General features: G+C 42.6%; 1 protein-coding gene across 1 annotated transcript in view; it reads left to right on the top strand.

Moving 5' to 3' along the window:
• Positions 1-15,840, top strand: part of drd3 (dopamine receptor D3) — a 55,687-nt gene extending 39,847 nt beyond the window's left edge. The window contains exons 5-6 of the mRNA XM_067992292.1: positions 2,766-3,087; positions 15,622-15,840. Coding sequence (XP_067848393.1) covers positions 2,766-3,087; positions 15,622-15,830 — 531 coding nt within the window. The 3' untranslated portion in view covers positions 15,831-15,840. The remainder of the gene's footprint in view (positions 1-2,765; positions 3,088-15,621) is intronic.
• The last annotated feature ends 587 nt before the right edge of the window (positions 15,841-16,427 follow it).

The following is a 16,427-nucleotide window of genomic DNA, read 5'->3' as shown; positions in this document are numbered from 1 at the left end:
TTTGTCAGCAAGATATCCAAGGTTACAAAATGCTACTTTGGTCTAAATGCTCAGAGGGGAAGTGCCACCTCTGTAAATGGTCTTGTTAGAAATGTTGCAGTGCTTAAGCACAGAGAAATAAACAAAAGCACCATCGGGAACAATAACGTCACTGCTTTTGATTCCACAAATTTACTATTCTTAGTTTTTAGATCAGGTTCATTCAGGAACAGGTTTCTTCCTAAAGACTCAGCAATGTGTCAATACCACCCCCTTTAAGCACAATATGATACTTTATTTTTACTGTGCAGTATTTAGAAGGGAAGTCTTGTCAAGCCAGGACAGCTGTTGTGCTTGTACTGAATTAGCTCCAGAACTAGCTGCGCCTCTAGCCAAGCTGTTCCAGTACAGCTACAACACTGGCATCTACCTGAGAATGTGGAAAATTGCCCAGGTATGTCCTGTCCACAAAAAGCAGGACAAATCCAATCCGGCCAATTACCGCCCCATCAGTCTACTCTCAATCATCAGCAAAGTGATGGAAGGTGTCGTCGACAGTGCTATCAAGCGGCACTTACTCACCAATAACCTGCTCACCGATGCTCAGTTTGGGTTCCACCAGGACCACTCGGCTCCAGACCTCATTACAGCCTTGGTCCAAACATGGACAAAAGAGCTGAATTCCAGAGGTGAGGTGAGAGTGACTGCCCTTGACATCAAGGCAGCATTTGACTGCAGACCACTGGCTGTGTGCATGCGAAGAAAAACTTACTCAAGAAGTTCCTCTCCAAAACAAAGAAGATGTTTTGCTGGGGCTCCTTGGTGCCACTGTAGCACCAAAGAGCCGTAGTAAAATTGAAGTCAGTGGGAATCAGGGAAAAACTCTCCAGTGGCTGGAATCATACCAAGCGGAAAGGAAGATGCTAGTGGTTGTTGGAGGTCAATCATCTCAGCCCCAGGGCATTGCTGCAGGAGTTCCTCAGGGCAGTGTCCTAGGCCCAACCATCTTCAGCTGCTTCATCAATGACCTTCCCTCCATCATAAGGTCAGAAATGGGGATGTTCGCTGATGATTGCACAGTGTTCAGTTCCATTCGCAACCCCTCAAATAACAAAGCAGTCCGAGCCCGCATGCAGCAAGACCTGGACAACATCCAGACTTGGGCTGATAAGTGGCAAGTAACATTCGCGCCAGACAAGTGCCAGGCGATGACCATCTCCAACAAGAGAGAGTCTAACCACCTCCCCTTGACATTCAACGGCATTACCATCGCCGAATCCCCCACCATCAACATCCTGGGGGTCACCATTAACCAGAAACTTAACTAGACCAGCCATATAAATACTGTGGCTACAAGAGCAGGTCAGAGGCTGGGTATTCTGCAGGAGTGACTCACCTTCTGACTCCCCAAAGCCTTTCCACCATCTACAAGGCGCAAGTCAGGAGTGTGATGGAATACTCTCCACTTGCCTGGATGAGTGCAGCTCCAACAACACTCAAGAAGCTCGACACCATCCAGGACAAAGCAGCCCACTTGATTGGCACCCCATCCACCACCCTAAACATTCACTCCCTTTACCACCGGTGCACTGTAGCTGCAGTGTGTACCATCCACAGGATGCACTGCAGCAACTCGCCAAGGCTTCTTCAACAGCACCTCCCAAACCCGCGGCCTCTACCACCTAGAAGGACAAGGGCAGCAGGCACATGGGAACACCACCACCTGCACATTCCCCTCCATGTCACACACCATCCCGACTTGGAAATATATCACCGTTCCTTCATCGTCGCTGGGTCAAAATCCTGGAACTCTCCTCCTAATAGCACTGTGGGAGAACCGTCACCACACGGACTGCAGCGGTTGAAGAAGGCGGCTCATCACCACCTTCTCAAGGTCAATTAGGGATGGGCAATAAATGCCGGCCTCACCAGCGACGCCCACATCCCATGAACGAATAAAAAATAAACTGAATGCAGACACATCAAGGGAAAGGAGAACTGAATAAATCAACTAAAGTTACTTTGGAAAAAAACAACAGAAAATGCTGGTAACAATCAACAGGTCAGGTAGCCTCTGCACAGAGAACAGACAAGTTAACGTTTCAGGTGCAAAATATTGAAGAAGGGTCTTCACCCAAAACACTAACCTGTCTGCCCTCTCGGGCGGATGTAAAAGATCCCACGACACTATTTCGAGGAAGACCGGGGGAGTTCCCCCCGGTGTCCTGGCCAATATTTATGCTTCAACCAACATCACTAAAACAGATCATCTGGTCATTATCACATTGCTGTTTGTGGGACCTTGCTGTGGGCAAATTGGCTGCCACGTTCCCTACATCACAACACTTCAAAAGTAATTAATTGGTTGTAAAGCCCTTTGGGACGTCCTGAGGTCATGAAAGGTGCAATATAAATGCAAGTTTTTTTTTGCACACACTTCAAGGGAAAGAGGAACTGAATATATCAACTAAAGTTACTTTGAACCAAAAAACTGAAAATGCTGGAAACACTCAGCAGGTCAGACAGCATCTGTGGAGCGAACAGACAAGTTAATGTTTCAGGTGCAAAATATTGAAGGAGGCTCTTCACCCGAAAGGTTATTTTGTCTTTCCTCTGTACAGACGCTGCCTGACCTGCTTCGTGTTTCCAGCATTTTCTGCTTTTGTTTCAGATTTCCAGCATCTGCATTTTTTTTTTTGCTTTTTGCTGACAATTTCTTTGAATTAACGTTGCTATACTAATGATTTTTTTTATATAATTACATTATTTTATTCTCTTATTACTAGGAAAAGAAAGAACATTTTCCCAGAAGCTTACATTCGCTCACTTGTTTGAAATTTAACAAGCAGAAGGGTCTATCCCCAAATAACAAGCTGCTTGCCCCAGTTGAAATAGCAAATTACTGCAGCATGAGCCAGGCTTCATTTGCAAAAACAGAGAATGGGATTGAGGAATCAGAGAGAAAGAGCATTTGTAAAACAAAGCATGCTTCTGAAGTGAAAAAACTGTCCAGCGGCAAAACCACAACTTCCCTGAGACCCATATTAAAGCGCAGGAACCTGCAGCTGAGAGAAAGAAAAGCAACCCGGATGTTGATCATTGTCCTGGGTAAGTATCAAGTCATTTACCTCCCATAGTTAAATAAAATCTTAGCAATGTGAAGATATAATGGTCTGAAGGACCTTTGGAATCATCAATGCTTCTAATTCTAGATCTGAAGCTCAGAGGAGCAAAAAATATCAATATGTTCAGATTAGGCTTCACTTTTCTCTCTTCCTCTTCTCCTGAATAGGGCTGCCAACCCTCCAGGATTATCCTGGAGTCTCCAGGAATTAAAGATTAATCTCCTGGACACTGCTGCGAGCAATCCAGGAGAAAAATCACAGAGGTATTAAAAGATAATGTTTTTAAAATGTTCTTAGAACACTTTTGTTTATTAGTTAGCAAAATATTGGAGATGGGAGAAAAAAGGCCATTTGACTGGATAGAGGAGGGAGGTCTTGTGATGAAACCTCCAGGAATATGTCCAACCATAGTTGGCAACCCTACTCCTGAAGGCATTGACGACAGTTGGGGTATGGTTTCATAGATTCTCCACTTTATCTAAGTGACCATTTTTCATGCTTCATCTTAGACAATAATTGTTGGCAGGCTGTTTGGGGAGCATCACAGCATAGCCTAATCCTGTTCTCGCCCAGAATTCCATATGTCTTCCAGCAAAGTGCACTGGATAGATAGCAATCAAGAATAGGAACCCGAGGTGATTTCATCCACTGCAGCCCAGGAATCCTGAGGCCAATTGTACTACCCTACTTCCACCCCTGTAGAGATCAGCTAACACAGCACAGACTGAGTATCAAACCTCGGACCTTCTCGCGTGTTTAGCTCAGTTACACGTGGCCTTCACCAAATGAGCCATCATGATTGAGACTGACACCTGAGGTCTTACTGGAGACTGAGAACAGAGAATCTGAGTGAGATTAAGCAATAGAATGCTGTTACACTGTCACCTTTATATCGATATGAAGTTGGTTTAGAGTGTTGAATGTGCACCTGAAGAGCCGTGACCTGCAGGGCTACGTACCAAATGCGGGAAAGTGGGATTAGGCTGGATGGCTCGTTTCTCAGCCGGCACGGATGAGCCGAATGGCCTCCTTCTGTGCCGTAAATCTTCTATGATTCTATGTGCATCAAAAGCAAAGTGGCAATAAACTTGAAAGTTGGGCTGGTGATCTGGCTCCTGAGTTCACTAAAAAGTGAGAGATGTGAGACCACCTCAAATTGGTAGTAGTATTTCTACTTATATTACGTATATTTCTAATAGATTATATATTTTGGATATTTCTATTTCTAATTTTAATATATAACAAATGGCAGGATGGGAACATGACAGATTTATTTATGAAACTGGCGTGGGTGAGTGACTAAGATTTATTTATGAAAGTATTGTGGCTCAGGGGAACAGATGATGTACATATTTGATTATTCCTGTTTAAAATTTGTTTATGAATAACTCCAGGAGAAAAAGTTACTTGTAATTATAGACTCATTTTGAATACATTAGAGAAGGCTCAGTTCAGTTTTGCTTGCACAGTGTGTGAGTTCATGCAAATCATTCAGTGAAGCTGCTATCAGGAAATCCCTCCGAGAAATCTTTTGTTCTCGATATCAGGGAGAGTTTTAACTCCCCAAGGCAGGTGGGTGAGGTTTGTGGGGAGGGGGGGCGGGTGTTAAAACACAAATATGCGAAACCCGACCGCAAACGCGCCTACTTCCGGTTTATCCACGGGGGATTTCAGGGCGTCCGAATAACCTGCGCTGAAGAGATGGGTCCATGATTATAATATGTTAATGAGGCTCCGTTCCTCAGATTTTGACAGCCATTTGAATTTAATGCTGGCCGGCCGGGTTTCCCAGGGTTTGGGAAACCCTGTAGCTAAAGGGGGCCAGGAGCAGCAGGATCTAGCAGGTTAGTGCTTTTTAGAGCACTGCTTGAGGGCCAAGAGGAGCAGGAATGCTTCCCCCCATCCTCTCAAGCAAATCTTCTGCCACGATCGACCAACCCCCCCACACCCCCCCTTCCTCGTACTAACCCCTCAATCTCTCCTGGGCCCCCTCCCCTCCTTCCCAATTGCCGGTCTGACACCCACTCGTTATTCCTGCAATCTCTCCCGGGTCCCCCCCCCACCCACCTGCGATTGCCGGTCCGACCACCCCCCCCCCCCCCACCAACTTGTGATGTTTCCCGGTCCCACCTCCTCCCCGATTGCCGGTCCGACTCCCCCCTCACCAACCTGCCAACCTGCGCTATTTTCTGGTAGCCGGGGATCATCCCCAATGGTCCCGGCTATGGCCTTCTACCATTGGCTTTCCCACCTGGCAGTCGGCCAGCCTGTCAACGTGGCCGGCTGCCGAGCAGGAAACGGAGTAAAGAAATGCTAATGAGGTCCTGCCGTTAAATTCGGCAGGACCTCCACCTACCCGGAATTTCTGGGTTCCCACCCCCCCCCACAACAAACACGCCCTCCCTGCCCCCCATAAATATTGGGGCCGTGTAACCTGAAATACCATAAAATGAGAGGGGCTATTCTGGCCACCTTAGCTAGTCCTTCCTGAACGATCCTACAGTCCCCCATTACAAGACTGATTTCTGAAAGCGGATTTTCCTGTTACTGTCGCAACAAAGGGTTGTTAGTCCTTCAACAATAACTTCCGCATTATTCGGGCCCAAGTGATTATTCAACAAGAAGTTCTAATGTTGACTTACATCCCATTATACTACAAGCTGTCTTTAACATTACATTAAATGACAAGCAGTTCATACAACCTGGACTCAAGGTGATCAGACTCGGCCGCCGTAGGTTGCCTTTCTAGGTTGTGGGCTTCCAACTGTCCCGAGCACTTCAACTTTTTGGGAGGGAGCATGCCCTATTTTTATACCATTTGGCTGCTTTGTTCTGTTTGTAAGCATCTCTGGCCTTAACTCCTAGTTGTTAATTATCTGATGCCAGGTCAGGAACTCAAGATGAACATGGTTTATGTAGGTTAACTGATGACCTCAACCTTCATCTTTCTTCTACAAGCTGTTATTGTTCTCAGCAATGTTTAGGCTCTTCTTATTTGTGTCTCATGTTCTTGTGTGTTCTGTTAACCCAGAGATGAGTGCCCCCACTAGCACTATCCTCTTCTAAATGCCTGGACACTATGCGAGACAGGATACTTGATCATGCTAGTTTTACAGTTTGTTAAATAATTCCAGAGTGTTTCCCTCCGCTGCTCTATACAAAAGTCCATTCCCTGCCTTTGATCTGTATGATACTTGCATATTGTTAACTGAATAGTAGATGGGATTAAGAACAGTCCAGCAATTACACTTCTCTTGTATTGCTTTTCTTATTATTTGACGGGAATGTTCTGGAGGGTTTGGAAATAAAAGTAGTTAGTTATTACCACACCAATACATGTGGTTATTGGAACATATCAGAATTAATCACCTTTGTGTAAAAAACTTCCAAATATTCGTTAAAAATGTGCCTTTTATTAATTTGAACCCATGCCTCTGTCATATTAATTTGAAGTAGTGCTTTAGATCTCAGTCTAAACCATTTATCGTCTTGTATAAGAACATAAGAAATAGGAGCAGGAGTAGGCCAATCGGCCCCTCGAGCCTGCTCCGCCATTCAATAAGATCATGGCTGATCTGATACCTAACCTCAAATCTAAATTCATGTCCAATTTCCTGCCCGCTCCCTGTAACCCCTAATAAAGTCATCACACAGTTATTTCCTTTCAAGGATGAAAAGCCCACATTTCTTTTTCACTCTTTCCTCATAATTCACTCCTCTGATGCTAAGAATCAGTCTTGTGGGTTACTTTGAACTGCCTCTATATAGAATTACGTAGAATGAACAGCACAGAAACAGGCCATTTGGCTCAATAGGCCCATGCCGGTGTTTCAGCTCTACTCGAGCCTCCTCCCTCCCAACTTCATCTAACCCTTCTATTCCTTTCTCCCTCATGTGTTTATCTAGCTTCCCCTTAAATGCACCTATGCTAGCCGCCTCAACTACTCCTTGTGGTAGCAAGTTCCACATTCTAATCACTCTCTGAATTCCCTATTGGATTTATTAGTGACTATCTTTTATTTATGGCTCCTAGTTCTGGTCTCTCCCACAAGTCATCTTCTCTACGTCTACTCTATCAAACTCTTTCAGACCTCTTAAAGACCTCTATCAGGTCACCCCTCAATCTTCTCTTTTCTAGAGAAAAGAGCCCCAGCCTGCTCAATCTTTCCTCATGGATATAATCTCTCAGTTCTGGTATCATCCTAGTAAATCTTTTTTGCACTTTCTTCATTGCCTCTATATCCTTTTTATAATATGGAGACCAGAACTGTTCACAGTTAGCCAAGTGTGGTCTAACCTAGGTTCTATACAAGTTTAACATAACTTCTCTGCTTTTCAATTCTATCCCTCTAGAAATGAACTCCAGGGCTTGGTTTGCCTTTTTTATGGCCTTATTAACCTGCGTTGCTACTTTTAGTGATTTGTGTATCTGTACCCCCAGATCCCTCTGCTCCTCTACCCCATTTAGATTCTTATTATTCGCGCAATATGTGGCCTCCTTATTCTTCCTACCAAAATGTACTCATCTATATTGAAATTAATTTGCCAATTACATGCCCATTCTGCAAGTTTATTAATGTCTTCCTGTATTTTGTCGCCATCCTCCTCAGTATTAACTATACCCCCCAATTTGGTGTCATCCGTAAATTTTGAAATTGTACTTCTGATTCCTGAGTCCAAATCGTTTATGTAAATGGTGAACAATGGTCCCAGCACCAATCCTTGTGGAACACCACTTCCCACCTTATGCCAGTCTGAGTAAAGACCTTTAACCCCTACTTTCTGTTTTATGTTTTGTGGCCAGCTTGCTATCCATTCTGCTACCTGTCCCCTGACTCCATGTGCTCTGATCTTAGTCATGAGTCTACCTTATAAAAGGCTTTTGAAAATCCAAATCTATTACATCTGCTATATTACCCTTGTCTACCCTTTCTATTACTTCTTCAAAGAATTCAATAAGGTTGGTCAAGCATGGCCTTCCCTTTTGAAATCTGTGCTGACTATTATATTTCTGGTTTCTAGATGTTTTTCTGTTATATCTTTGAGTAAGGATTCCATTATCTTTCCTATCACCGCCATCGAGCGAGTTGGTCTATAATTGCCTGGACTGGTTCTCTCTCCCTTTTTAAATATAGGAATCACATTAGCTGTCCGCCAGTTCTCTGGTGCTATTCCCTTTTCTAATGATTTTTTATATCTATATGTAATAATGCCTCTGCTATCTCCTCCCTAACTTCTTTTAATATTTGCGGATGCAATCCATCCGGACCAAGGGTTTTAGCCTCTCTAAGTTTGATTAGTTTATCAATTATCTCCCCCCTTTCTATTTTAAATGTCTTTATATCTTTTTGATCTCTTCTTCTAATGATATATCCATCTTGTTAGTCTCCATGGTAAATACTGAGGCAAAGTAACTATTCAATATTTCTGCCATTTTGTTGTCATTACCTTTGAGTTTATCATGTGGCCCTTAGTGGCCCTATCCCTATCCTGATTTTTGTTTTGTTATTTGTGTGTCTGTAGAATACTTTGCTATTTCTTCTTATATTCCTTGATAATTTAATTTTGTAGTTTCTCTTTGCCTTCCTAATTGTTTTTTTAACTTCTTTCCTAACCTTTTCGTATTCCCTTTTGTCATCCTCTCCTTTGTTGTCTGTATACTTAGTGTATGCCTTTTTCTTTGGTTTCAATTTTGCCCTTATTTTTTTATTCAACCATGTTGTATCATTATTGGCTAGTTTGTTCTTGCTTTTTAGTGGGATATATTTCTTCTGGACTCTATTGATCATCATTTTAAATGTTTCCCCCTGCTATTCAATTTCTTCGTTTACCAGTAAATTTTTCCAATTTATTTTCCCTAGTTCCATTCTCAACCCCTGACAATAAGCTTTTTTTTCAAGTTATTACTTTGGTTTTTGTCTTACTTATGTCCTTCTCAATCTTTATCTTAGACTTTATTATGTTGTGATCACTATTGCCTAGATGTTCCCCTATGCATACTTCTCTTATCTGTACTGGTTCATTTCCCATTACTAGATCCAGCAGTGCTTCTTCTCTTGTTGGGCTTTTTACATACTGGGTAAGAAAGGAATCCTGCACATATTTCTACCTACCTCTTTACCTACCTCTTCTTGCCAGTTTATTTGGGGATAGTTAAAATTTCCCATGATTATTAATCATAATATTAAAGAAATAATTCATAATTCCCAATGAATATACACACCCCTGAAGAACAAAAACTCCACAAGAAAAGTGATCCAACTGTGGCTAACTTGAGAAGTTAAGGATAGTATGAGATTAAAAGAAGAGGCTTACAATGCTGCCAAGAAGAATAGTAAGTCTGAGGATTGGGAAGGCTTTAGAAATTAGCAAAGGGTAACCAAGAAATTGATAAAGAGGGAGAAAATTGAATATGAGAGTAAACTAGCAAGAAATATAAAAACAGATTGCAAGAGCTTCTATAAGTATATAACAAGGAAGAGATTAGCAAAAGTAAACATGGGTCCCTTAGAGGCAGAGACAGGAGAAATTATAATGGGGAATAAGGAAATGGCAGAGACGTTAAACAAATATTTTGTATCTGTCTTCACAGTAGAAGACACAAGAAACATATCGGAAATAATGGGGAACCAAGGGTCTAATGAGAGGGAGGAACATAAAGTAATTAAGATTAGTAAAGAAAAGGTTTTAGAAAAATTAATGGGACTAAAAGCCGACAAATCCCTTGGACCTGATGGCCTATGTCCTAGGGTTTTAAAAGAGGTAGCTGCAGAGATAGTGGATGCATTGGTTTTGCAAACGTAATACTATCGTTTAAAAAGGGTAGGAGGGAAAGGCCGAACAATTATAAGCCGTCAGTCTTACCTCGGTGGTGGGCAAACTATCAGAATCAATACTGAGAGATAGGATAAACTGTCACTTGGAAAGGCATGGTTTAATCAGGGATAGTCAGCATGGATTTGTTCAGGGAAGGTCATGCCTTACAAATCTGATTAAATTTTTGAGGAAGTGACAAGGAGGATTGATGAGGGTAGTGCAGTGGATGTTGTCTACATGGATTTTAGTAAGGCATTTGACAAGATCCCACATGGCAGACTGGTCAGAAAGGTAAAAGCCCATGGGATACAGGGAAATGTGGCAAATTGGATCAAAATTGGCTCAGTAACAGGAAACAAAGGGTAAAAGTCAATGAATGTCTTTGCGAATGGAAATCAATTTCCAGTGGTGTCCCACGGTGCTCAGTGTTGGGTCCCTTGCTGTTTGTGGTATATATTAATGATTTGGACTTGAATGTAGGGGGCATGATTGGCAAATTTGCAGACGACACAAAAATTGGCCGTGTAGTTGATAGTGAAGAGGATAGCTGTAGACTCCAAGAAGATATCAATGGGTTGGTGGAATGGGCGGAAAAGTGGCAAATGGAGTTCAACCCCGAGAAGTGTGAGGTAATGCACTTAGGGAGGACAAACAGTAAAAGGGAATACGCAGTCAATGGGAATATATTGAGAGGGGTAGAGGAAGTGAGAGACCTTGGAGTGCATGTGCACAGGTCCCTGAAGGTGGCAGTACAGGTAGATAAGGTTGTGAAGAAGGCATACAGAATGCTCTCCGTTATTAGCTGAGGTATAGAATACAAAAGCAGGGATGTAATGATGGAACTGTATAAAACGCTGGTAAGGCCACAGCTGGAGCATTGTTTGCAGTTCTGGTCACCACATTACAGGAAGGACGTAATTGCTCTGGAGAGAGTGCAGAGAAGATTTACAAGAATGTCACCAGGGCTTGAAAATTGCAGCTACAAGGAGAGTTTGGATAGGCTGGGGTTGTTTTCCTTGGAGCAGAGGAGGCCGAGGGGTAACTTGATTGAGGTGTACAAAATTATGAGGGGCCCAGATAGAGTAGACAGGAAGTACCTGTTTCCCCTAGCGGAGAGTTCAAGAACTAGAGGACATAGATTTAAGCTGATTGGCGGAAGGATTAGAGGGGACATGATGAAAAACTTTTTTACCCAGATGGTGATGGGTGTATGGAATTTGCTGCCTGAATTGGTGGTAGAGGCAGGGACCTCAACTCTTCTAAGAAGTACCTGGACCTGCACCTAAAGTGGACCGGGTGCTGGAAGGTGGGATTAGAATGGGCACCTGGTTGTTCTTCGAGCTGGCGCAGACACGATAGGCCGAATGGCCCCCTTCTGTGTTGTATCTTTTCTATGGTTCTATGGTTCTATGATCTTTAGAATTCCCTAGATTCTAGAACAGTCCCCGTGGATTGGAAGGTAAATAAGTTAGATAAGGGGGAACCAGTGGATGTAGTATATTTAGATTTTCAAAAGGCATTCAATAAGATGCCACATAAGAGGTTGTTACACAAGATTAGGGCTCATGGGATTGAAGATAATATATTAGCATGGATTGAGGATTGGTTAACGGACAGAAACCAGAGTAGGAATAAACGGGTCATTTTCAGTTCTGCAGGTTGTAACTAGTGGGGTGCCGTAGGGATCGATGCTTGGGCCTCAGCTATTTACAATCTATATTAATGACTTAGATGAAGGGACCAACTGATGATACAAAGCTAAGTGGGAAAGTAAGCTGTAAAGAGGATGCAAAGAGTCTGCAAAGGGATATCGACAGGTTAAGTGAGTGGGCAAGAAGGTGGCAGATGGAGTATAATGTAAAGAAATGCTAGGTTATTCACTTCGGAAGGAAAAATAGTAAAATGGAATATTTTTTAAATGGTGGGAAACTATTAAATGTTGGTATTCAGAGAGATTTGGGTGTCCTTGTACAAGAAACACAGAAAGTTAACATGCAGGTACAGCAAGCAATTAGGACGGCAAATGGTATGTTGCAAGGGGTTTGGAGTACAAGAGTAAGGAAGTCTTGCTGCAATTGTACAAGGCTTTAGTGAGACCACACCTGGAGTACGGTGTGCAATTTTGGTCTCCTTACCTAAGGAAGGATGTACTTGCTTTAGAGACGGTGCAACAAAGATTCACCAGATTGATTCCTGGGATGAGAGGGTTATCCAATGAGGAAAAGTTGAGTAGAATGGGGCTATGGAGTTTAGAAGAATGAGAGGTGATCTCTTTGAAATATATAAGATTCTAAGAGGGTTTTACAGGGTAGATGCTGAGAGGTTGTTTCCCCTTGCTGGAGAGTCTAGAACTAGGGGACATAGTCTCAGGATAAGGGGTTGGACATTTAGGACTGAGATGAAGAGGAATTTCTTCACTCAGAGGGTTGTGAATATTTGGAATTCTCTATCCCAGAGGGCTGTATCTAATATGATATTTTGTATCATACAGAGGGCTGTGGTTGCTCAGTCGTTGAGTATATTCAAGACTGAGATTGATAGATTTTTGGACTCTAAAGGAATCAGGGGTTACGGGGATTGGAGGGGAAAGTGGAGTTGAGGTCGAAGATCAGCCATGATCTTATTGAATGGCGGAGCAGGCTCGAGGGGCTGTAAGGCCTATTCCTGGTCCTGTTTCTTATGTGAACTGAGTAAAGGACATAGAAACATATTTGCTTACATATTTCTTCCTCCACCTCCTTTCCACTATTAGGTGGTCTGTAGTATACCCCTAATAGTGTGATCGATCCCTTCTTATCTTTCATTTCAATCTGTAAGGATTCTGTTTCTATTGTTCTGTTAGTGATGTCCCTTTTTTCTACTGCCATTCCTTCCCCATTCTTTCTGATTATGTTACAGCCTGCACTATTTAGTTGCCAGTCCTGTTCTTTATGTAGCCATGTTTCAGTTATTCTTATTACATCTGCTTCCTCGCTACAGATTATTGCCTCCAGTTCTCCTGTTTTATTTTTGACACCGGGTACATTGCTGTACATGCAGGTTAATTAATCTTTAATAGTTGTTCCATTTACTTCATTTTTAACAGTCCTTTTATACTTCTGTTTTATAACTGTATTTGTGCCTTGACTGTTTACATTGTCTTTATTCCTTACTCTGGCCTGACCCTTACACTCATCTCCTGTTTCTTTCATCTTTAAGCTTTTGTTATTGGTACCAGATCCCTCCCCCCACCTTGCTAGTTTAAAGCCTTATGCACTACCCTATTTATCCTTTCTGCTAGGACTCTGGTCCCATTCTGGTTCAGGTAGAGCCCCTCCCAGCGGTACAGTTCCTTCCTGTCCCAGTACTGTTGCCAGTGTCCCATGAAATGGAACCCCTCCTTCTCACACCACTCTTTCAAACATGCTTTGACCTTTCTGATCTGCCTAACCCTATGTCAATTAATACGTGGCTCGGGTAGTAAACCTGAGATTACCACCCGTGAGGTCCTGGTTTTTAATTTAATTCCTAGTTTCTGATACTCCCTAAGCAGGACCTCCTCTTTGTTCTTCCTTATGTCATTATGACATGGACCACAACAACGGGGTCCACCCCCTCCCTTTCCAAGTTCCTCTCCAGTTGCTCCAAGATGTCCTTTACCCTTGCACCAGGTAGGCAACACACCCTCCTGGACTCTCAGTTGCGAATGCAGAGGAAGCTATCTCTCCCCCTGATTATAGAATCCCCTATGACTACAACCTTTCTATTCTGATACCCCACCCCCTTGGACTGCCTCATGCTCCACGGTGCCATGGTCAGCATTCTGAGCATCCTCCCTGCAGCCTTCATCCTTATCCTCACAGGTATAAAGTACCTCGTACCTGTTGGATAAGACCAGTGTCTGTGGGACCTCCATCTCTCCCTCCCTCCCTTATGTGTCGGACTCTAACTCACACTCCAGCTCAAAGACTCTGAGCCGGAGTGTCTCAAGCCAAAAACATTTACTGCAGATGTGGCAATCCAGGACAGTCTCGCTTTCCATAAACTCCCACATTTTACAGTCCCGACACACAGCCTGTACTGCCATTTCTAGTGTTTATTTATTTTATCTGTAGTTTATTTCTAGGACTAATAGAATCACTTGAGATCTAGATTATATTTGGTAAATGGATTTAGCTTGATTTAAAATGATTCGTAATTATTTAGTCTTTTTTTATGTTATGATTTTTTTTAAATTTAAGTTTTAAACATTGATAGATTAGTTTATAGTCCCTTGGTTTAAATCACTTAGCACCTCCTTCCCCCTTTGCACCTAATTCCCACTCTCATCAAATTCCCAGTTGAGTCCTCACTCTGCTAGGAATTCACCCTGTTAGAAGTTCACTCTCTGTCCTTACCAACCTCTGTGTTCAAGCTGTTTGCTTTTGCAAAGATCCTTATACTATATAACTTTCTGACATGCCCTAGTTACAATTGGTTAGTCAACTTCCAGCCACAAGAATGAATAGCTAGTCAGGAATCTACTTACAGCTGATTGTTAACTATTAATTGCCATTGACTTGCAGCTGTTTAAAGTTAGTAAACTAAGTTTAAACTAAGTTACATTCAGTTTGATAAAAAATAAAGCACACTTACTACTTACCAGTAAATTCCCACACTCATCAAACTCCTTTGAATATTTCCCTTGGGTCTTGGCGACCAGAACTGGACTCAGTTCTCAAGATATGGCCTGACCCGAGCACCATACACCTCCAGTACAACTTCCCCCAACTTGTACTGCACTGTTTTGGCTACATAGTCTCGCATCCCCTTTGATGCTCCATGGTGATTGGATATGTTGAGCTCCCAATACTAATAGTAATTATTTCTAATTGCTTTTTTTTAAAGGGTTACTAATGGTGACATTCTAAACGTTTAGAGATTTGTAAATGCGATGGTTTTGTGTGTGTAACAGGGTAGATATAATAACTTTACATTGAAGAACCTGTTAGTAAATGCATTTTCACTGCAATGAAGGTGTTACTGATGTTTCTGTAGTTGGATCAACCCTATAATAATCTGCAGGCCGGTTTTAACTCAGCCTGCCCTGGGGGAATGGGGCAATGGCGGAGTTCCCTGTTCCCGCTCCATATTTACTGGGGTCTTCGCCTGGGAGTCCAGGCACCCACGCTGGACCTACCTACCTGTGGGCCGGGTATTGCACTGGCCCAGAGCCGGCGAGCTGCAGCGGGACGCCCATTCGGGGCACGCAGCTCAACGGTGGCATGTAATGAGGCCCGGGTGAAACGGACCGGGCCTCCCACCGACAGGATCGGGCAGCCAGCTGTCCGAGAGTTAAAATCCATCCTTTTGTATCTCTCATGTCACAGCTGGAGCTCCAGATTCAGTGCCAAGTTGGCAATTTCACTCAGACAGACCATAAGGATGGGTGATGTGGCAAATGGAATGGTTCACGTGTTTGAGGTTGAGGGTTAAAGCACATTAATGGGGCATTCTTTACAGTTGCAGAGTATTGTGGGCTATGTTAAGTGTGATATGGATCATACACTATTGATGTGCATGACCTACAGTATAGCTGGATTACATTTGGGAGTTGTTTTCAGATGAAGTAAAGGGAGTTTAATTGTGCACCTGGCCATGTTGAATTGAGAACGAATTGAATTAAGAAAGGTTTTGTAGGATGTTTGCTACATTACTGTGTTATTGTCTTTCCCCTTCACAGGTATGTTCCTGATATGCTGGCTGCCATTTTTTGTCACGCACATACTGAATACCCACTGCAAGCAATGCCACGTGTCACCAGAACTCTACAGTGCTACTACCTGGCTTGGATATATCAACAGTGCAGTAAATCCTATCATATACACTACCTTCAACACTGAGTTCAGGAGAGCGTTCCTCAGGATTTTAACTTGCGAAATGAAGCATTAAAGATGTTACTAATTGGGATTTTAATGCTTACGACTCTCCCTTACTCCAACCACCAAAATAAAATTGTTGCTATAAAGGAAGCCCATTCCCACAAAGCACTGAGAATGGTTCCTTTAAAATTTTAAATATAATTTGTTAGTATAAATAAAGTTGTTAAATTAATGGCTATTTTTACATAAATTTCCCTTTTATGTGCAGTTGTAATGTTCTCAATGATCTCTACAGTAACCAGTGACTCTTATATGGAAATAGTGAATAATGAAATTGCCCCCGTGCAATCTTCAGAGTTGGTGTTCATTTTTTTTTGTGTTGTTGAGAAACCAGGGGTGAAGGGTCAAGATCCAGAGTACAGGACACCACCAGGGACAAAAAGAGAAAAAGAGAAGGTGAGATAAATCAGGAAGTAATGAATAGGTGATGTCAAACTTAGGTTTTAAATGTAAGGAAATCAACATGGGATGTACAGTTGTTGCCTAAACAGGATTTAAGCATTTCAAAGATCTAGTCGGCTGTCATAAAATTCATTCTAACACAATCCATCCATCTTCACAATAAGGAGGGAGGGATACTCCAGAAATCCAGAGTCTTGGAAAAGAC

This window comes from Heptranchias perlo, chromosome 11 (assembly GCF_035084215.1).
Source record: "Heptranchias perlo isolate sHepPer1 chromosome 11, sHepPer1.hap1, whole genome shotgun sequence".
Classification (NCBI taxonomy): Eukaryota; Metazoa; Chordata; class Chondrichthyes; order Hexanchiformes; family Hexanchidae; genus Heptranchias; species Heptranchias perlo.
This window is presented reverse-complemented; position numbering and strand designations above follow the sequence as displayed.